The following is a 23,162-nucleotide window of genomic DNA, read 5'->3' as shown; positions in this document are numbered from 1 at the left end:
TAAATAAATGTTATTATTATTTGTTTTCTTTTTTTGAAACAACAATTATATTATAAAGGGAACACCTCAATAGCAAGTAGAATAGAGGCTCCAAACCAAGTACATGAAAATAGAGAGAAGTAAATGAATTACAATTACATCAAATAAAAGGTGAGACAATCTAATCTTCCCAACTACAGAATTCATCTTTGCTCCTATTTTTTATCCAGATAAAAACCGTGGACTTAATGTTCTCGACAACTTTACGTGGGTTAGAAAATCTCGCCTGAAACAACCGTTCGTTTATGTTTTTCCAAAGCATCCAAATCAGACCATAACAGATAGCAATGAATCACATTCGTTTTTTTGGATTGTTTCCCTATTTAGCCGCAAAGTCCACAATATCCACCACTTCGTTTACTTCAATCGAATTAATCCCACACCTCCTAAAAATTATTTCTCGCACCATTACTGCAAATGGGCAGCTAATAATAATGTGGTTGGCACATTCAGGCCCGTCAATCCATGAACCACATAGAGTCGAGTCAAGATTAAGACCTCTGTGAGATAGTGTCATCGCAGAAGGAATTCGTCCTTGCATGGCTCTCCACACAAGGCAAGTTACCTTCATGGGGACAAGCTTACTCCATTTGATCATAACCTGTTGATTATTGATGGGTAGTGTTTGATCAATCTTTTGCCTTAGCATGTGCACCATATAGTTTCCATCAGGGCTTAGTTTGCATTTAATCTCATCTGGACCAGATAGTAGCCGAATAGTCGTGATAGCATTTTTCAAATTCTCCAACTTGGTAGTTAAGCCCACATTTGTTGGACAAGAACTCCAATTCCACTTGATTCCATCTGCAAGTATACAAATACTTACCTTACACCGTTTCTTAGTTTCAAGAGCATAAAGTGAAGGGAATGCAGTCTTTAATTTACATGTTCCAATCCAAAAATCATGCCATAATTGGGTATTATCCCCAGACTTGATCACCTGTTGAAATATATCATCAAAACTAAGACCCAACCTTTCAATGTCCTTCTTAGTCCCCGATATGTTGTTCCATACACCGAATATTTGTTTTCTTAACAATTGCTCAACCGGTTTATTAGATAAAATTATGAATTCATGAAATAACCTTGCACCATAAGGATGAAGATTCGTTTCTTAATCATCACCACCATTTCACCATAAGAGCTATGTTAAGTGCTTTAATGGACCCAACTCCTAGACCATCATTCTCTTTAGATTCTATAACTTTCTCCCATGACAACCAATGTATCTTTTTCTTTTCTTCGTTTCCACCCCACAAGAATTTTCTTCTAAGCTTTTCTAGAGTCTCAATAACCCCAACAGGTACTTTAAAAAGTGATAGATAGTATGTTGGGAGATTCCTCAACACAGCTTTGATGAGTGTTAAATGCCCTCCGAATGAGAGTGTTTTTGCTTTCCATTTGGAAAGCTTTGCTCGAAATTTCTGAATTATTGGGGACCAATATTTTTTGAGATTCAAGTTTGCACCAATTGGCACACCAAGGTAGGTGGATGGAAAGGATCCAGCTTCACACCCCAGGAGACTGACCCATTGTGTGATTTCAGAAGTGGGAGCCCCGATGCCATAAACTTTGGATTTATTAAAGTTTACCTTAAGGCCAGACGAATCTTGAAAACATTTGAGTATACTTGCAAGGTTTTTGAGGTTGGAATGGCACCATTCTCCAACGAATAAAGCGTCATCCGCGTAAAATAAATGAGAAATAAATGGACCATTACCGGGAGTTTTCACGACTTTGAATAAGTTTTTGTCCCTTGCAGTCTTTAACGTGCATTGAGTCCCTCCATTGCAATAATGAACAAAAAAGGCGATAATGGGTCGCCTTGCCTAACACCTTTAGTGATCTTGAATTCTTTGGTTGGGGTACCATTTATCAATACAGAAGCACGAGCTGATGAAAAACATCCAGAAATCCAGGATCTCCATTTGTTCCCAAAACCCATTTGGGCTAGAACTGAATCTAAGTACTCCCAGTTAATCGAGTCAAAGGCTTTCTCAAAATCGACCTTGAATAAAATGACTTTTTTCTTAATACTTTTTGCCCAAGAACATATTTCATTAATTATTAGAGGACCATCCAAAATATTCCTTCCTTTGACATACATAGATTGTACTTCACCGATGACACTTCCAATCATCTTCTTTATTCTCGTTGCTAAAACCTTGGTTATTATCTTGTAGAAACATCCTACCAGACTGATAGGGTGATAGTCTGATAGAATAGTAAGGTCTTTTATTTTTGGAGCAATTGTTATGAATGAAGAGTTACAACATGAGGCAAGTGAGCCTAGATCTTCAAAGTGACGCATGGATTTCATCACATCATCACACATCAGGTCCAGTAGCTTTTTATGAACTTAAGCGTTGGCCCGTCTGGTCTTGGTGCTTTGTCACCACAACAGGCCCAAACGGCCGCCTTGACTTCAGATACGGAGAATGTAGCTTCAAGACGTATGGCGTCCATCATCGATAGAGACTTGAAGTTTGTGTTAATAAATTTAGGCCTTGACTTCCATCTCTCCTTGAAATTCAACTGAAATAATTTGTAAGTTTCGTTTTTGATCTCACTTACTTCAGTTGACCATCTACCAATGATATTTAGACCAATGATTTGGTTCTTCCGTTTGTTGCTGTTAACATGACCATGGAAGAAGGTTGTGTTTTCGTCTCCATCAACCACCCATTTCAATCGGGCTTTTTGTTTAAGATCTAATGTTGTCATACGTTCGAGTTCCATAATCCTTTTGAGACCATTGCATCGGATCAATAGTTTGTTTTCTGACAGGGTACGCATTTCAGCTACATTTTCCAAGTCTTTGATCTTTAATTTTAAATTTGTGAGTTCAAGGGCTTCTTTTTTATGTTCACTCATACGCCATTTCTTAATCTCTTCTTTTACATGTTTAAGTTTTGCAGCCAGGTAAACATCTGGCTGGCCATATCCGCTGAAACCAATCTATGCATTACTTACAATCTGGTCAATTCCATCCACCGTGAGCCAAGAATTGAAAAACTTGAATGATGGAGGACCAAAATCTTTAAAAATCGAAGACAAAGTAAGGGGCAGTGGTCTGATAAGTGCCTAGGGTGAGCAGTGGCAATGAGCGATGGGAAATATGATAGGAAAGAAGAGCAAGCAAGAAACCTATCAATTTTACCTAATTTAGCATCGACCCGACTCATATAAGTATAGCGCTCACCACCCATATTGAAATCGATAACACCTGCGTCTTTCCTCCTTCCATCTTACTGCGTTAAAATCTCTGAATAACAACCAATTTCCAACCCAGTTCTGTTTAATTTGTAACAATTCTTCCCATAATCTATGTTTCTCAGATCCTACTTGAGGTCCATAAATGTTGGCGAGTATAGTATGTCCAGGAATACCCGACCAACTACCAATGATAATTATGAAGTGTCGATGCTTTAAAACGTGAGTCTTCATAAGTAATTAGTATCCCAAATTGAAATCAACCCACCAAATCTACCATCAGAATCAACCCCTTCACAGTCCATATCAGTATCTCCCCAGAAACCATGAACGTCAATTTTAGAGTAATCTGTAGGTTGTGTTTACTGTAAACCCAAGAAATTGATTTTATGAAGCACCTTCAAACTTTTCACCCATCTGACTTTAGAATCTTCGCCTATGCCTCGAACATTAAGAGATAAACAATTCATGGATAACAATTTTGCACACCTGTTTCACCAACCACAGACGCGAGTATGTGATTATCAGCTTCAATTTGAAATCCGACCAAAGCCCTAATTTCTGCAATCTGAGCATTATCGTTTGGTTTTGAGCAATCAGCATGGCCATTATGATCGTTAGAGATGACGAAAGGAATATCATCGACTGATTTGCTATTTTGTTCTGGGTGGTACGTTGTATGCATCACCTGTTCTTCTACGATATTCTTTTCTGTCCAGTGGAACGCACCACACTATTTTGAAGGAGATGAGAATGTGAGGTCCAAGACGTTAAAGACGTCTACATCTGATCTTTTTCTTTTTTTAGCAGATGGACCATCCATGTTTGGGTTCAGACTAGGGAAGGGTCCAAAACAACCAGTCGGAACTAACTTTTTCAACAGTCCAAGTGTTAGTGGGTTAGTTGGCCCATTAGGTTCTAGGTTAGTGTTGTCGTTATCTTTTGCGTGAGACTGGAATTTGAACATCGACTTTTGGGGAGTTAATGCGTTGAGTATACTTCCATCAATTGTTTTTTTTTTGGGATTTCAACCGTTTGTTCATTGTGAATATCCTTACTTTGGGAATTAACATTAATTGTTTCCTTATTCCCCACGATTATCGGAGTGGAATTATCCGTCCACCCGCCGAATTCAGATTCGTATCTCGCCTGACTGTTAATCTATGACGGTTCCGACCTTATTTCTCCTTCTTCTGTATCGTCCTCCTGATCACCCATCCATGAATCCAAAATACTATCTTCTTCCTCATCTTTTTCACTGGAGTCATCTACAACCACCTCTTCTTCTTCTTTGTCTGAGTCATCTTCAACCTTATCAAATGGGGCAGGAAGAAATGGAGACCAATAATCTATGAATTCAACTACACCAATCTTGTAGGTCTTACCATCCGCCAAGACTTTGACTTCTGTGTTGATCCATTTCCGTTCCGACGTAAGAACGCCAACCTTTCCCATTGAATAGTCTCGTCTTGTAAACAATTTATTAAACAGAGATACAATTCTGCCAAAACGTCCGGCGATGACGTTGAAGTTCTCTTCATCCCACAAACGCAGAGGAAGCCCTAAAATTTTAAGCCATGCAGTCCTTTCGTAAGGGATTTCATGTTGATCCACTCTAACAAATTGTTTAAACCAGTCTATCCATCTAGTATTATCATTGAGAAACTCTGAAGCTGTGCAGTAGAACTATCAAAGGGAAGGGCTATACTGAGACCTCCAATATACTTAGTGCCTTCGTTCATTAGTAGTGATACCGGTAGGTTCCCCGTATGATCGAAGCTATGAGTTTCCCCAATCAACACTGACTTCTTTAACCAATCTTTCATAACTGTTGTCGAGTTTATAGTTATTGGCATCATCTGAACACTATTACCTCTTCCAGAGGCGACTTGCGTGAAAGATCTACCGTCCCTAGTACCCGAGTGCGGTGGGGGTGGAGCCCTTTTGACGATATTGCGATTTGTACGTGTCTGTTGCAGAATTGGCGACTTCCTTGGATGCTGGGATAGGTTGATAACGAGAGGTCTCTCCTTCAACATAGTACCTTGTAGTTTTAATTGTTAAATGATTATGGTAGTTTACTAGTTTGTTATAGTTTGCTAGTTATAATTTTTATTTTTATTTTTGAAACATAAAACTAACTAATCTACTTTTAAATAACCACTTATGTCTCTACCGAGACTTGAACCCCTGACCTCTTATATGAGATGGTCACACCATACCGCTAGGCCATTGGCCCTTTGGTAGTTATAATTTTTATTTAATTGGAAAAGCTAATTAGATATTTATTGTAGTTTATTTGATTTAATTTTCAAATAGTTGGGATTTTTGTTCCATATATATATATATATATATATATATATATATATATATATATATATATACACACACACATCTAATTTTTTTTTTCACTAAGATATACTAGATCTCACATTGAAAGTGTAATCAATGGGTTCTTGGTGGAATGGGTTCTTTGTGGTACTTCAAATGCTCAACATTGTTCCCTGCTTCTTTGTAAAGGTTAGTCTACTTATTACTCATATTGGCAACACACTCTACAATTTCCATAATCTGATAAGCTCTAAGATCTCTATAACAATGGATCTGTAATCGAGGAAATAACAACTTTCAAATGTTAACTAACAAAAATATTACCCAGGGGTTTCCAATTAAACTTCCGAGAGGATCGATATCTCTAATGGAGTAAGTGACCACAAAAATCTTAATTAGCTATAAAAGTATAAATACCCAACAGATAGAGCCTACTTAGGACTGCCAAATCACTATACCAAGCAACTGTTGTTCCCATGTAACACTCAAAAATAAAAACGGGAATATGTGCACGATCACGCCTTCGCTTTCCCACAATCCTCAGAAGTACCTGAATTAATAAATAAAAACAGTAACCCAAAGCTTAGTGAGTTCCCCCCAAAGTACCAACACACTACAAAACAAACAAAGCATGCAAATCGGAGCCTTCAACATGACTGGATCGCCTCGCAGGGCCTACAACCTATATAGACTGCTCTACGAGCCTTCGGCATGAATGGACCGCCTCGCAGGGCCTACAGCCTATCCGGATCGCTCTACTGGTTGTCGACCTGACTGTAGCCTATCCGGTTGTCCCCGGGTGTCTTGGCCTTCAACACAAAGTAGAATCGCCTCAACCCAAGCATAATATGTCAACATATGTAACAGACAAACAAAAACACAGAATCTGTAATTATAGATAATCATATAGATCTATTAATCAGTCATATACCAGCGTAACACTATCTTATAACCAGGATACATAATTTAGTGGGTCGACATTCATGCCTTTAATCCACGGGTATAGTGAGGAAAACTCACTTCTCAGTCTGATCGCAAGTGGAACAAATCTCCTCTCTGAAAACCGACTCTACCCGACACCTATTATGCAAAATATTGCCTAACAAAATTTAATATCAATTTCCTAAAATACCCTTGGTCAAAATTGGTCAAAATGAACGAAACCAGTCGAGTCGACCCAGAACTTCGTACGCGGGCGTACTAGGTTGTATGTGGGGTGTACACCGATGTCCGAGGAGCCGGGGGCTTAGCTTGCTTACGCACAATGTACCAATTGGTACGCCCAACGTACGCAGCTGGACCTTCACTTAATGAATTAAGTGCTTAACACTTAAGCTAATACGACCAAAATGCATATCGAAGTGCCAAATATCATCATTGACCATTAAGTTTCCAACTTTATGCTCTTACATGGCCAGTAAGTGCAATTCCAGTCCCCTTAGTTCAATTAATATCTTTTGATCACAAAATTAATTCCTTAATTAATTGTTGACCAATATTAATTAACTAATATGATTTCTCTTTTAATATATTATTCATATAATATATTAATAAACCATAATAACCTCTTTCTCCATTAATCATCTGGTCAAGTTGCTCTGGTGAAGTCAACCCAAAAGGACCATGTTATAACCGGGTCAAGTACATACCAAATATAGTTATGGACTTAGAGACTAATCCAACATTTGGTGCTCGGACTTGACTATCAGACAAGTCAAGCACCTCTCAACATACCATGATATCTCCATTTTCATGCATGATCACCAGTAGCTAAGTCTCAAATCCTGGTACATCTTGGTGGTTTTGGGATGTATCGAAAACTTGGACTTGTGTGCCTCCTCCAGCACAGTCTGTCTGACCCCTCCAAAGTCTGGCACCCAGACCCGTCCATACCGGTTCAATAATCCATAACTATCAGTAGCGAATCTGCCAATCTTGCCGTTGAGTCTCTCCTTCTTCTGATTTTCCTCCTTGACTCCTTCGGCCTGAACCTCTCTGATCAAATCCAAAAATGACGTATCAATTGAAATCCTCATATATCGACCTCCAGTCGCGGAGCTAGCTGCCATGCGGCTCAAAGAATCAGCCACCACATTGTCTTTCCCGGGATGATACAAGATCTCATAGTCATAATCGTTGACCACATCAAGCCACTTCCGTTGTCTCATGTTCAGATTCGGCTGATCCATAAGGTATCGCAAAATCTTGTGATCCGTGTAGATAGTACATCGGGCCCCATATAAGTAGTGCCACCAAATTGTGAGAACAAACACCACTGCCCTCAACTCCAGATCATGAGTCGGATAACGGATCGCATACGACTTCAGCTGTTGTGAAGCATAAGTAATAACTCTCCCACGTTGCATAAGCACTGTGCTAAAACCCGAGATGGATATGCCACAAAATACCACAAAATCCTCAACACCCTCGAGGAGGGTCAACACTTGGGCCTCACATAATTTCTGCCTCATAGTCTCAAATGCCACATGTTGCTTAGGGCCCCATCGAAAATCCACGCCCTTCCTCGTTAAATGAGTGAGGGGTACTGCAATCTTGGAGAAATCCTTAATAAATCTCTGATAGTATCCTACTAAACCCAAGAAAATCCCGATCTCCAAGGGAGACTTCGGAACCTCCCACTGCATCACGGCCTCAATCTTGGTCGGATCGACCAAAATCCTGATTTGGTTGATGAGATGTCCTAGGAACTGGACCTTTTGTAATCAAAACTCACACTTTAATAACTTGGCATAAAATTGTTCTCGCCTCAACACTCCCAAAAGCTCTGGAAGGTGCTCCTCATGCTGCTCCCTGGTCTTGGAATACACCAAGATATTATCAATAAAAACAATGATTGATCGATCGAGCATCGACCTGCATACCCTATTCGTCAAATCCATAAAGGTCGCAGGTGCATTGGTGAGCCCGAATGGCATCACTAGGAACTCGTAGCGACCATAATCAGTCCACAACACAATCTTCTCCACATCCTCCTCTCTGACCCTCATCTGATGATACCCTAATCTCAAGTCGATCTTGGAGAACCAAGACGCACCCTACAACTAATCTAAGAGGTCACTAATTTGCGGAAGGGATAACGGTTCTTCACTGTCAGATTGTTTAACTCCCGGTATTCAATTACATCCGGCGTGAACCATCCTTCTTTTTGACGAAAAAATCGTTGTTCCCCACTGTGAACTGCTCGGTCTGATAAACAGCTTGCGCAGCAACTCCATAAGCTGAGAGGACAACTCCTGCATCTCAGGTGACGCCAAGCGATATGAAGCCTTAGCAATAGGGACCGCAACCGAAACTAAATCAATCATGAAATCAACCTTCCTCTCTAGAGGCACACTAGACAACTCCTCCGGAAACACATCAGCAAAATCCCTAACCACTGGCATCCCTAAAATCGAAGTCTGCTTACATACTCAGGTGTCAACCACATAAGCAAGATAACCCATACACACATGCTAAATATACTGTCGAGCTCTGGCATCAGAACCAAAGGATGATCCCAATCTGGTACCCTCTAAAAAAATAACCAATTCTCCCCTACTTGGGGTTCAAATTATCACCTGCTGACCTTCACAATCGATCATAGCCCTGAATCAACTTAGCTAGTCTATCCCTATAATCACACATACGTATCCTATGGTAATAGGGATCAGATCAATAGAGTAAGTCACCCTAAAAGTCTCCAAGACACAATCCCGGAAAACACTCGATGCAGAAATCCCAAGTTCATTGGTGATAGAAACCTGCAACAGACACTCCAACTCTTTAAGGGTCACATCGAAACCCCTACTAAAAGAATGAGATACAAAGGACCAAATCGTGCCCGAATCGAATAACATATGAGCAGGGAACAAAATTCACTAAGAAGGTACCTATCAGAAGCAAAAACGTAAGCATACCACAAAAATGATAACTGGAAACATACTAGTAATGACATCAGGCGCCGCCTTGGCCTCCTCTACTATGAGATGCAAAGCGCGACCCTGAGCCCTCGGGAGCTCCGCCCTACGCTGATGCTCATCTGTGATCCTCAGCGTAGTTGGTGATGGAGCCTACGCCGGTCCCACAGTGAGCAAAGGACAGTTGGCCTTAATATGGCCAATCTGCTCACAATGATAACAGATCCCGGTGGTCGGTATAGGGACCTGTCGGCGGAAATCCTTGGCGTAATGCCCCTACTTGCCACATTTGTGTCACCCAAAATAAGATCAACAAGAACCCACATGAACCTTGCTGCACTTGCCACAACTATAGCCCCTCTAACCCTTAGATCTCCCATCAGTAGCCTTGAACCGCTTTGTCGCAGTCTGCGTCTGCGTTGGAGCCTGCCTCCTTCCCCTAGCCTGGAGCTCCATCTCAATCTACCGCCTCCTCGCGGCCTCTTGAATCTCCATAAGTGTACCATAACGTTGAGTGGACACAAAATGGCGGATGTCTGTCTTGAGCATGTTAAAGTACCGGGTCATCTGAGCTTGCTTGAAAGCAGCAAACTCAGGACAAAATAGAGCTCTCTCAATAAACATCTTGGTGATATCAGTCACCGACTCAGTCCCCTGTATCAGGTCCAAATACTCTTGGGTAAGCCTCTCCCTCTCCACCATAGGAACATATCTCATTCGAATCAGTCACCAATTTCCACCGATCCTTCGCACTTAACCGAAGAAGGTTCAGTGCACACTTGACCTTCTGGTCAGCAGGACAGGAGCACGTAAAGAAACACCCCTCAACATCGGATAACCACCTCATCTCAATGATCGGATATTGGACTAACTTGAACACTAGGGGCTTCGTATTATCGAATTCTAGGTACTAGAAGGCCCTCTCTCCACAAACCCAAGTGGCTGTAACAATCGCGGTAGCGCCAACAATGGCAGCCTCAGAAAGAGCCACGTAACGATCGTCGAAAAGCCCAATCATGGCGGTCTTGATAGACCCAAAAAACTCTGGTATCGATCCTGAGAAAAAAGTAACAACCTCAGTAGAAATCAACTCCCTAATTTGATCCTTAGTCAACCCTAGCCTATCTTGGCCGCCCGCTCTGGCTCCTAAACCTGATACCCTCGTGAGCAACATACTGAAAATAAATCAGAAAATATCATACAAAACACATTTCATACCATATGAGCTATTCTAGTAAACAGAACCCTAAGGGTTGTGACTTCCCTGCTACGCATACAGGTGTTGTGCTTCTGGTAGTACGGGCCCATACTACCCTCCACACGTTCTCGTATTTGTCTTAGAAGATCATCACAACAACCCTAACATCACACACTAGAATATGTATGCACCTTATTCTCACTCCCTAGAGAAAAGCTTGACATTCCTCAATTGGTCGTCTGCTCACACATAACCCATCCATCAAACCTCCACCAACCCTGCAGCACTTATGTATGTTAATCATACATAACATCGAATCCTATAGATAGTCGAGTACGTGATTCTACCTAAGCCCTTCATCAGACAAGAACGGGAAATAAGGCCAAACCAAACATTCTTATCTTATAGAATCTTAGTTATATACAAGTATGATGAATACACTGAGCAACTACATTAATGATGTCAATTCCACACAAGAAAGAATACTAGACTATAAGGCATCACATATCAGGCAATTCCATCATGCAATTCCTGAAGATCCCTAGCCTACCACTAGCATTTTTTTCTAACATAAACATAATATCAAATAACAGTGTGTTTAACTTAGGTATATTTTGTTGCACTGGATGATCGTACAAATGGCATCCTTCCTAAGTTACTTTTGAAAACAAATTTGAAAACCATTTAAAAACTTTTGCAGTTCCCAAGTTTGAGTCTGGATTCATACGAATGTTCATCCAATTCTCTCAAACCAACACTCTGATACCAACTTGTAACATTTAAAAATCAAAGAAATTTAAAATTTTTAAAATTAACCATCAACCAATATTGTTTACAAAAGGGTCATTATTTCAAAAGCATTATTCAAAATCAAAGTCTTCCCCAAGATCCAGTGACATAAAACAGGAAGATGTGCACGATCACGCCTTTATTTTCACATGATCCTCAGATGTACCTGAAACAATAAACTAAAACGGTAAACCAAAGCTTAACGAGTTCTACCAAAGTACCAACACACCACAAAACAAACAAAGCATGAAATACTGAGGCCTCAGCATGACTGGACCGCCGGGTAGGGCCTACAACCTATCTAGACCGCTCTACGAGCCTTCGACATGACTGGACAGCCTCTGTAACAACTGGTAAAAATTGGTCAGAGTTCGACGGTCAAACCACCGTGAACCGTTATGCAATAAAGACCAATTGCGTGAAAAGTTTATGCTTATAATATATATTAAATATGTTATATTCATAATTTCTTTTAGAACATCTCAAAACGGCTTAAAACCCTTATCGTTGAGATTGAATCGGATCCTATAAATCGTGAAACTTTAAACGGATTTTCCCGTAGTTCTACTTATCGGATTTAAGATCCGTTTGACTTTTTAGAAACCTTATAACCGAGATTATCAGTTGTCATTTTCAGAAAAATTATTTCATATCCGGATCAAAGGCACACAAATTGAGAAAGTTAAGAAAATATTATCATTTTTAAGATATCCAAATATGACATTATACTTTTGACACTTTGAGTCATGCTTAGTTGAATATAAACTTTCAACAATATAACTATAGCATCTATATTTATATTTTCTATCACATGACTCAATGCATGTTTATACATATAGAAAATACATGTTAATACATACATAAATACATGTGAAATACTTTGCTTCTAAGGCTCTCTAAAAGTACAACCTTAAATGGAGTTATCAAGTACGTTTTTATACACTTCATCTAACCCAAAACTATACATAATTGTGTTATACAAAAACACACTCAAAAGCAAGACTCTTGTAGTCTTGTAAACTCTTCAAACTATGAAAACAACAAACCCACATAAGAAGGTTCTTCATCTTCTTCTTTCTTTTCTTCTTTGATCGTGGGTGGCTGCCAAGAAACAACAAGAGGCCATCAACCTCTTCTTTTGGTTCTTTTCTTACTCATTCCTTGTTAATTAAAAAAAACCTATATATCCAATCTTTCATTAGTTCCTATCTAAACAATCAAAGAAGAAGAAGTTTTTGTGTTTTTTCCTTTACCTGTCGGTTGAAACAATCCAAACACCCCTGAATGTTGTTGTATTCCCTCTGTGATTGTACCATTGGTTCAGAAAGAAGAAAACATGAGGGAGCTGCCGATTGCAGCCCCCACTGGTCGATGAAGCACCATCCAAACCCACCGTCTTCTTCCTTCTTCTTCTGCCAATCAGAGCCATTAAACCCCACCCGTGGATGTCGACTGTTGCTGTTCTGTTCACTGATCCCAGCCGAACACCCCAAACCCAATCATTGTTGCTTGTTGTTCTGATTTCTTTTCCGAGTTGTTGCTGTCGGCGACGGAATCACGAAGACCCAGGGATGAATTGTAACGCCCGGGTTTCAGGGCTAATAATTTTTGTCAATGTAATAGTCTAGGTCAACTCTTGTAACTCTTTTCGAAGTAATAAAGATGAAATATTTGAGTATTATGTGTGTTTATGTGTTTATTATTATGTATAATTAATAAAGAGTAAAAATGAGCGTCAAAATTAAAGTGTGAGATAATCCCGATATATCTACATAAAGTTTTAGAATATGTCTCAAGGTTTCCGTACATATAAAGAACGCCAAAATCCGAGTTATAACGAAGAAGTTATGACCCGTCGAAATTTCGCGACAGAACCGGCACGATACCGGAAAGCGTAAATAGTGAATTTACGATAGAGCGAGATTTAGCCTTAGTGATCTAAACGAAAGTCGTAGAAGATGTTAAACTAATAACATCGATAAAAAGAACGCCCAAATCTGACTTCGTATGAAGAAGTTATGATGTTTCGAAGTTTCGAGTTAGCAGTGTACAGCCCGAAATTCGAACATTAGATCGAGCGGTTTTTAGCCGACACGACCTAAACGAGAATCGAAGGTCTCGTTAAAAGTAGCGTAACGAGAAAAAGATGGGCGAAAACGGATGCCGGATGAAGAAGTTATGAGGATTTAACGGACCAATCCTGTCCCGGCCTGTTAATAGTATAAAATTTAAAATCAAGCCAAAATTAGCCGACGGAGTCTAAATGAAAGTTGTAGAGTACGTTCCCACCTTTGCGTGGATATAAAGAACGTCGAAAACGGAGGTCGTACGCGAAAGTTACGAATTTTTGAAGTTGTAACTCGAAATTACGAAGGCTGTTGCAAATTCGATGACGTGGCAGCACCACAATAGTCCGATGATGGTCTCAGAAGTTGCTTCGGATTGCGACACGCCACCCCTCGCTTACGCCCCGCGTCCGAGGTCTGTACGCCCAGCGTACCTTCGCTCTTATCCTTTCCGAGTCCGAGTGCGAGCCAGCTGGTGTGAGCTGGCAACCTTATCCGAACCATTACGCCCAGCGTAGGTCCGAGGTACACCCAGCGTACCGAGCCCTCGCAGGCTATAAAAGGGGGCCGAGGGTTCTTCATTTCTCACACCAAAATCACTTCTCTCTCTAACTTCTTTCTCTCTCTACAACCCCAAACCACCCCTAAGCCCTAGATAAAACCCCTAGCACCCTAGGGAAGCCCCGAGGCTCCCGGAGTCCCGAGAAAAAGGAGTTTTTCGGTTTTGAAACGCTGCTCCAATTAAGTCCCGATTTTCGATAAAATTCGCTGTAAGTGTGCTACGCTTACGCAATTTTTAATATAGCTTTCATATAATTATAGGAATTTTATTAGGTTCTTAAAATAATTATTTGGGATATTATTATGAGATATATCGAGTATTATTAACACTTAATAATACTCGGACTAATTAATTTGTCATGGTTATCGTTAAACTAAACCCTAGTGGTATCGATACTAGGTTTTATCGAAGGAATATCGTTTTGAGAGTATCGAAGCGCTGTCCGAGTGCTGAGTCACCACCTAATCAGGTGAGTGCATAGTTACTTTCAACATACACATAGATATGAAGTATTTTATATAAATTACGTGCTGTGTGTGTATATTATCTATATACTTGCTATCTATGCTGGATGAACGTTTTATACATGTTTTCAATGATTTAAACTGTATATGTATTTTATATCTACAAAATATGTTGGGTAAAACATGGGTAGATGTAATAGTTGCTGTGTGACAAAATAAAATAATGAGAGGCCTCGTTATAGATGTTATTGATGATCTAGTCATCTAGCGGAGTATAGATGACGACCACGGACTATTCTAGACAGTTCGGTGGAACACTAGCAGGCTCACAACCTGTAGGTGTTTATTCGAACTGTGTGTTTATTTGAACTGTGTGCTCACCAGATGTACTCCATCCCCCACATGGTTGCCTTAAGGACAATTATTGCCGAGGAATCCCCTTAGCAGTAGAGTCCGTCCCGATGATAATCCTTAGGGTAGGTCCCTTATGATAGATGCTTAGGGACGTAATGTGAGGATAACGAGAATGGGTAATCGGGTTTGTTTAATTTAATGAAGTTAATAAACTTATTTATTGTGGGTTGAAAACCCTATGTGCTCACTAAGCTCCCAAGCCTGACCCACTCAGTTTTATGTATTATAGGTAGTGGCGCTTGAGCATAGATATGATGTTTGGATGAGGGATTACGGATATAAGCCTGTAGATATGAAATAATGTAGTAAGGCTTATATTGTACTGTTTATGCTTTTGATCTGTACGAACATGACATCCCGAGTCTTTTAATGAAATACATTTCTATGGAAATGCTTTTGATAAATCATTATCATATTTTGTTTTGGGACAAATTCCGCAACATTTTTATTTAAAATGTTACTCTGATTTTTAAACAAAGCATAAACAAACCGGTCTTTTCTGGCCGTGATTTTGGGGATGTCACATGAATCGTCGTTTTTGACGGACTTCTTCTTCCCTCCTCCCTACGATTGAAATCCACCATCGAACCACCCCCATCGCGTTTTCTAAACCACCGGTGCCTCTTGGTTTCCTTATTTCGATCGATTTCCTCTTCTCCGACCTGCCTTCGATCCGTTCTTCTTCCCCTTGGTTGCTGTCGCCGGCGATGAGAGAAGGATTGCAGTAGGGCATCGGAGCTGGGTGGCTAACCCTCGTCGCTGCTTGCTTCCGCTCGTTCTAATCAGACTCACAAAAGAAAAGAAGACGCGTCCCTTTGTATAATTGGAGAATGTGGCGGAATCAGCCCCTTCGTTTATAACTTCAAATTAAAACTAACCCCTTTGACATAAATCCTTTCAAGGGAAATTATGTTCGACTTAGTCTTTACAAAATAGTCCTTATGCTATTTTAAAAGATCAAAAAATAGTCCCATTTGGTTTAATTCAATACAAAAAGAAATTCTTTGAGTTTGATATTTTACCAAACAAACCCGGAAATGTTTTAAAGTCCAAAAGTGGCCAAATGGCGCTTTCTCACGACAAGATTCACGAAGCAAGCCTAGATCGAGATCACGCATCGAATGTGAGTTTCTACGGCCCCTCTTTTTACAATTTTAATTTTGGGGGAGAATACATGAATGTCTATTTAAAGTTTTGATGATTTTCAAGTTTTTATACACAAAATAACATCAAACTTTATTATTGGTTAAGATTTTATGAAAATAACAATCTAAAAGGTATAAAGCATTAATGAATTATGTAAGTAATAGTAGAATGCTATAAATGATATAATTATACCTTATTGTTATATATTAATTAATATTAATAAAAATCATATGATTATAAGTAGATTGATATGAAGATATAAGTTATTCGACGAATTATAAACTGTAATACTCGTCGTATATATGTACACGAAAGTATTGAGAAAGCATAAAAAGACATTATATACATAACAAAATATGTTATTCAACATAATTGCATGTACACGAAAGTATTGAGAAAACATAAAAATACATTATATACATAACAAAATATTTTATTCAACATAATTGCGTACAACGGAAATGTACATTGTCTTAAACAACTATAAATAAAGATTTAACAAATATATAATAATTAATTGAAAATATACCAAAAATCAATTATTATTATTATACTCTTGATCATTGTGTGGGAAGGATATCTAAGTAAACGATATAATTTATTTTTATAATTATTTTAAAATGATGAATCATTTTCGTTGTGATGCGAAATTCGTCACGTATGATAATATAATTGATTCTTGGATTTTTAGGGATTGATACCTAATCAACTATACATCACATCAGTTATGTAACTTATCAAATATCGGCATAAATGAGTTTTCGGCTACGCGAACGAACATCCTCCTTATCGGCTGAAGTAAGGAACTATTCACATTATTATCGCCACAATAGTCGAATTCTACACTAAATTCACTATTTAACTAGTTTAAATAAGCTTTGAAAATATTAATAATCTAAGATGCGCGTTAGTAACCCTAGGGAACGACGAATTTGTGAGTCGAAGAATTTTTGTCAAGGATTCTGTATATTGTGTATCACGTGTGTGTTTTGTGGGAGGAATGTATCGAAGGGGTGAAAGAGAGAGTTTTATGATGGTGTGTTTTTCCTTTGTAAGGATCAAATCCTGGAATCAACACCCGGGTCTATAACCGTTAATCCATTGTTATTCATATTGTACCTGTGTGGCTTGTGAAGGAGCGACATAGTGTCGGTTATAGTTATATTGTTAAAGGGGGTAAAAGGGAGAGTTTTGTATGGGCGTAATTTCTTTCATAAGGACAAAATCCTAGATTGAAACCCACTCTATAACCGTTAATCCATTGTTATTCATATTGTACCCGTGTGGCTTGTGAAGGAGCGACATAGTGTCGGTTATAGTTATATTGTTAAAGGGGGGTAAAAGGGAGAGTTTTGTATTGGGCGTAATTTCTTTCATAAGGACAAAATCCTAGATTGAAACCCACTCTATAACCGTTAATCCATTGTTATTTACATTATGCCTGTGTGGCTTGTGGAGGAGCGACGTATAGTGTCGGTTATAGATAAATTGTTAGATTGAAGATTTTACTCGAAGAAGTATAGGTCTAGATTGAGTCACTCCTCCCAATTTAGGCTGAGTGTGTAAGAGTGTTCAGGTTGTTAACTACTTCTCCTACGACATAATTCTCCTAAGCAAAAACGGTTTAACTAATAGAATTGTAAAGAGAATGATTAATATTTGTCGTTGAATTTATACGAGTGGTAAATATATGTGTTTATAATTTACCGGTTATTGAAAAGTATTTTGGGATAAATTTGCCCCACTGGTTAAGTGCCGATTTCCAAATTAAGTAAGATAATGCTTAATTAATAATATGACACGGATTTACAAAGTTTATAAAATTCAAAATTTTGAGTTTTACATATAAACTATACGAACGTTTGTACAAAGTTTTAAGAATTAACTTGGCTATTTTATGTTCTCACTTAAAGTGTGATATGACTTTATGTTATATAAATTGGTTTTCAAAATCTTTATATAAAGAACATTTCGGTCATGAGAACCGTACGAATTTGTTATAAGTTTGGTTTACTTATATATTTTGCAAATGGTGTATTTTTAGATTTGAGCAAATGACATTTCTAAATGAGTTTAAATATACTTTTATGACTCAATTATTTTATACTTTCGATAGAAAAATATGTATTTATAAAAGTTGGTCAACCAGACAAATTTTATAAAACATTTTTGGGTGTAAAAATACTTTGAGTCAAAACTTGTAGAACTCACCAACAATTTTTGTTGACCTATCTTAATGCATGTATTCTCAGGTTATTTATAAGGTCAGAAGAGTTTGTACAGAAGATCCTCCGATATTCTTATCATACAATTGCGAATGTCAAATCGTTAGGCTTGGGTAGTATTTCTGCAATAATCTTGTCAATGTAATCTCTATTTCGGTAATAATAAAAGATTATATTTGTACTGTTCAATGTATGTTCAATAACTGTGATTACTGGTTTACGTCGCACACCTCGCCGTTTCCGCCGTTGGCCGAGGGTGTGGCATATTGGTATCAGAGCTATTGGCTATAGCGAACTAGTACTTTCTTAGGAAAGCACGACTATAGCATATGGCTTACTCTTTTAGGTTAGGTAGATTCCTTAACCTACAAATATAGGGTTATACATATATACATATATAAAATCGAACCCTCGAATGCTAATACATTGCAATGTTTTAGGTCAAACACCTTAACTAAGTTGATTGTATGTGGGCCGAACCACAACTAGACATAGACTGATCTCCCATGTTTAACTATGGTTGGACCGATGAACAATCAAGCTTAGATTCGGTTTTTGATAGACTAAAACGCTTGGAGTCCATAATATTAAAATAAAATCATAGTTCAAAATGCTTAAGAACCCTCAAAGGTTTAATTAACATTTTACGAATATTTAGCGAATATTTACTACGAATTCTCATGAGACTATAAGTATCAGAAACATAAATGATGTCCGAAGTTTATCTCGGAATACTAATTACTCAACTATGATATTCTATGAATGAATTTGTTAGACCTCGTAGGGATACCTTGCAAAATATATGCACATTCACAAATCATTTTGAATTTGAATTAGGTATTCAATCAATTTGTTTCTTTCTGTTGTGAATAGTCTGACTTGCATTTGAACCATCCAAGTTCAAATGAAGGACACCTACGCCTACCCTTCGTCTTTTGTTACCCTTTTTGAAGGAGAAGAAATCAGACTCAATAAAAGTGTGAAACATGAAAGTTGTTAGAAATATTGTCTAGTTTCCAAAATATCTCGATTTAAATGAATCCAAAACGTCATAACTCGAGATATAGTCAAGACATCAAGTTGTAGTCAACTTACTCTGCAACATTTTCTTCGTAAGTTTGTACCAATTATTCCAACACTTGGTTGTTTCTTTTCACTCGTTCCAAGTGTAAAATTTCACCGTTGGTGGAACTGTAAAAGTTTGCTACATTTAATACTCATAGTAGAGTCAGTCTCGGGCAAACCCATATCAATTATACACGTTTGGCACAATTGTAATCTTATCACTTATTTTCACAATGACATTTTCATGCGACTTATTTATCCTTGAACCAATTATAATGAGACAAAGATATGTCTCACAAGAGATGAGTCAGTAATCGTCCAACACCCGCACAATTGCTTGCCGCAACTATGATCGAGATAATAATCAAACAACTAGTAGTTCACCCCTTGGTCACTTACAAAGTCAACAGGAACGACCCTGTACAAGGTAGAGTTTGTAAGCAACAAACATGGAAGTAGTAATGACGTCAACCTAAATCCTTCTACAACATTGAATGGATTGTAGGAATGACTCCCTGGAGCGAAAAGATGGAATCGGTATTTCATGTCAGCTCCTGTGCGGAAGGTTATCATGTTAAGTTGTCACCTACACTCTTAAGGACACAAATTTTACCGCGTAGAACTATTATGCGTAGATCGTGGGCATCGACTCTGCTTATGCCACGAGAAGCACCACGAGTGATGCTCATAGGAGTATGACACTAAGAGATGAAATGCAGAGATTAGAACAAGAATTGGTGGAAGAAAAGTGATATGTGTATTTTTATATATATTTTTATACACTTTATCTTAATATTTTGGCCTTATTTATTCTATTTTAGAACTAAAAAGTACTCATAATACTTTGAATTATGTTTTGCAGCTATTCGTTGCCGATGAAGCACAAAAGAAAAGACTGAAGCGGAAACCGGACTTCGAAGCTAAAAGAAATCAAAATTGCTGAAGGAGTGATTACGCCCCGCGTCCAGAGTGATTACGCCCCGCGTAATGACCAAAGCGACTTACGCCCCGCGTAAGGTAATGGTACGCGCCGCGTACACGCTTGCCTCGGATAGACTTGATCGCGTGATTATCTTGAGTACGCGCTGCGTAATCCTAAGTACGCCCAACGTACTTAGGTCGGCCACAAAGACTATAAATGTCGATTTTTAGCTAACCAGGAAGGGGGATTCGACTTCTAACCTAATTTAGTCGACAATTAACTTCTGTTAAGCCGTTTTGAGGGTCTAGAAGGCGGCCGGAAGGCCGTTAAGCTAACGGGAGCAGAGATCGGAAGGGTTGGAGAGCGGATACATGTCGGTAATCATATGGATTGCTAACGTGACCATGTTTAGCATTCCATTGTGGTACTTTTCTGTATTTAGTTTCTGATTTGGGTGTAAAAACCTTTTACTTTGTGTTTATGATTGAATGAAGCTTTGATTATTAGACTAATTGCTATATTAAATAGTTTATTTGTGTTTAATTTATCTTGCCAAGCTTGTTTAAAGATCCTCATGTGTTAATGATGATTATTTTCTGTTAATTGTTAAGTGAATTGAGTTGCTTGAACATCTGCTCGATTGCTTGTCTCTTATGATTTTTGATGACCATCGAGATTATAAGACTAGAAATAACGAATGTGAAACTAGGATTAACTTGAGAATAGGTAAGTTAATGTGTGAGCCTTGTTTGATGACCATCAACAAGAGGTTAATTAAATGTCTAAATTGATTAACTATATTTACAAGTCTTGCTTGATACGAACTGAACACTAGGAAGCATGTTAGTTTAATCAACTGATCACTGTTTGAATTGACTTGTTTGCTAAAGGATTAGTTATAGTGAACATGAATCTAATCATTTTAGGAATCGGTGAACATTGAATAAATGAATTTGTGTATGCAATTGTCTATGTTTTTAAGGTGTAATTTGTTTAAACCAAAGTACCTGAAGAGATTTGCTTTCCTGTTAGTTTATCGAGAGTAGTTAATTAATTGTTAGTTTGATATTTATTTATTCTTTTCGTGTAACCTGTAACCTATAATCAAATATATTAAATTAATCCACCGTTCCCTGTGATCGACACCCGACTTACCTAAGCTATACTGTAATCTGACTAGGTACACTGCCTATAAGTGCATAGATAGTCTAAGTTTGTTAGGTTATAAATATTAAAATTAGTGGGTACTTTTGTGCACATCAAGTTTTTGGCGCCGTTGCCGGGGAACGACTTATCATTAATTTATTTTATTTGATTATTCGTTATTTGTTTTTAGTTAGTTTTTATTTTTAGTTTTTATTTTTAGTTGATTTTCGATGATATCATTTCACTTGTCGGGAAGGTTCTTGTTTTTATTTTGCAGGAATTTGGGATTGTACACATTGCTTGACTTTACTTTTGCATGGGTTTCGAGAATTAAAGCGATTAGGGAATTCTTGACCTGCTTAGCCTACTACTTTGTTGATTTGTCCAACTCAATCCATGAGGCGTAGTATAGCAAGGCGTATTGTGGTGGTTAAGTGGAAGACCGAGCTCTTGCTGTTCTTGACTAGTTAGGTCACTTCTTGTTCCGCTTTTAGTTAAAGGTGCAAGGAAAACAAAGAAAATATTCTAACGGGTCCCGAAAGTGGGTGTTTTCGCAAACCAATTCTTGCATGCAAAGGTTTTTGATCAACCATTGTTGTTTGATCTTGACAAAGATAAGTGATTATGACATCTCAACTTTTTTATCACTCATCGTGAAGTCATCATTAGCTAAGGAAATTAAAAATAATAATAATAATAATAATAAATAAATAGTTATGTTTTAAGCCCTTAATTAAATATTTAGAAAGAAAAGGAAGTTAAATCAAAGGGTAGGAAAAATTTGAAAAATACAAATTACGCCCCGCGTAAGTTTAATTACGCCATGCGTAATGTGCCCCGGATCGCGAATGAACATTTCAGGGGGTTGAGGTACGCCCCGCGTACCCTTGAGTTACGCCCCGCGTAACACGGCGACCAGGTATATCTTTTAACCCTTTGACTTCTTCTTTATTCTTTTCCCATTTATTCTCTCAAACTTGCACTGTGACGGCCGAACTCTCCTCAACATTTTCGATTGTGCTTCTTTTCTTGTAAAATTCGACACACAGGTAAGTATTTCGGATACTCAATAGCTCGGATTTATGTTTAATTTGATGAAATAAGCTGCATTATGCCTTTGTTTGAAATCTAGGGTTCGTGTATTTTTCGAATTAGGGGTCGATTTCACACATTCGTGTTTGATTATGGCTTAAATGGACCGATTTCGATCCATAGACTAAACCCTAGGACCTTATTTGGTATTAATTCCGTCCCATGATCGCCGATTTGAACTTGGGGACGGACGCCTAGCGTACGCCCTATTCTCCGTTCGTTTTTAAATACCCACACAGTGTTGCTAATCTTGAATAGACAAAGAACGAACAGGGGATTGATTCCTATTATTGGACATATTTTAAGGATGGTCCCGTTTTTTTGCTGCCTATGGACCACTCGATTTGAACTTGTGTTGATGCCCCTGCTGTGTTTGTTTGGATATGGGTTATGACCTTAACACAAGAAAAGGGACTGGGACCAGGATACAGAATCGCAAGCCTGGACTTACGCCCAGCGTACGCTGGATGTACGCCCAGCGTACTGCCCCTATCCAGCTCCATTTTTTTTTGGTTTAAAAATCTATTAATGCTGCCATATTTTGTTGGTTTTGTGTTTTTGTGTTAATATGTG

At 38.4% G+C, this 23,162-nt stretch overlaps 3 protein-coding genes across 3 annotated transcripts; all 3 read right to left on the bottom strand.

Annotated features, from left to right (window-relative positions):
- Nucleotides 1-358: 358 nt before the first annotated feature.
- Nucleotides 359-1,723, bottom strand: LOC145049875 (uncharacterized). Its single transcript, XM_078998219.1, has 3 exons — nt 1,670-1,723; nt 1,176-1,463; nt 359-979 (listed from the first exon to the last, which is right to left on the bottom strand). Exons 1-3 carry the CDS (start codon nt 1,721-1,723, stop codon nt 359-361), a joined length of 963 nt encoding a protein of 320 aa, XP_078854345.1.
- Nucleotides 1,724-1,804: 81 nt separating this feature from the next.
- Nucleotides 1,805-2,179, bottom strand: LOC145049874 (secreted RxLR effector protein 78-like). Its single transcript, XM_078998218.1, has one exon. The coding sequence runs from the start codon at nt 2,177-2,179 to the stop codon at nt 1,805-1,807; it is 375 nt and encodes a 124-aa protein (XP_078854344.1).
- Nucleotides 2,180-2,373: 194 nt separating this feature from the next.
- LOC145049873 (uncharacterized) lies at nt 2,374-3,937 on the bottom strand. The gene is made up of 3 exons (XM_078998217.1): nt 3,742-3,937; nt 3,619-3,688; nt 2,374-2,986 (listed from the first exon to the last, which is right to left on the bottom strand). Exons 1-3 carry the CDS (start codon nt 3,935-3,937, stop codon nt 2,374-2,376), a joined length of 879 nt encoding a protein of 292 aa, XP_078854343.1.
- Nucleotides 3,938-23,162: the final 19,225 nt, after the last annotated feature.

This window comes from Lactuca serriola, chromosome 5, assembly GCF_051521515.1.
Source record: "Lactuca serriola cultivar US96UC23 chromosome 5, Lser_US96UC23_V15, whole genome shotgun sequence".
Classification (NCBI taxonomy): Eukaryota; Viridiplantae; Streptophyta; class Magnoliopsida; order Asterales; family Asteraceae; genus Lactuca; species Lactuca serriola.
This window is presented reverse-complemented; position numbering and strand designations above follow the sequence as displayed.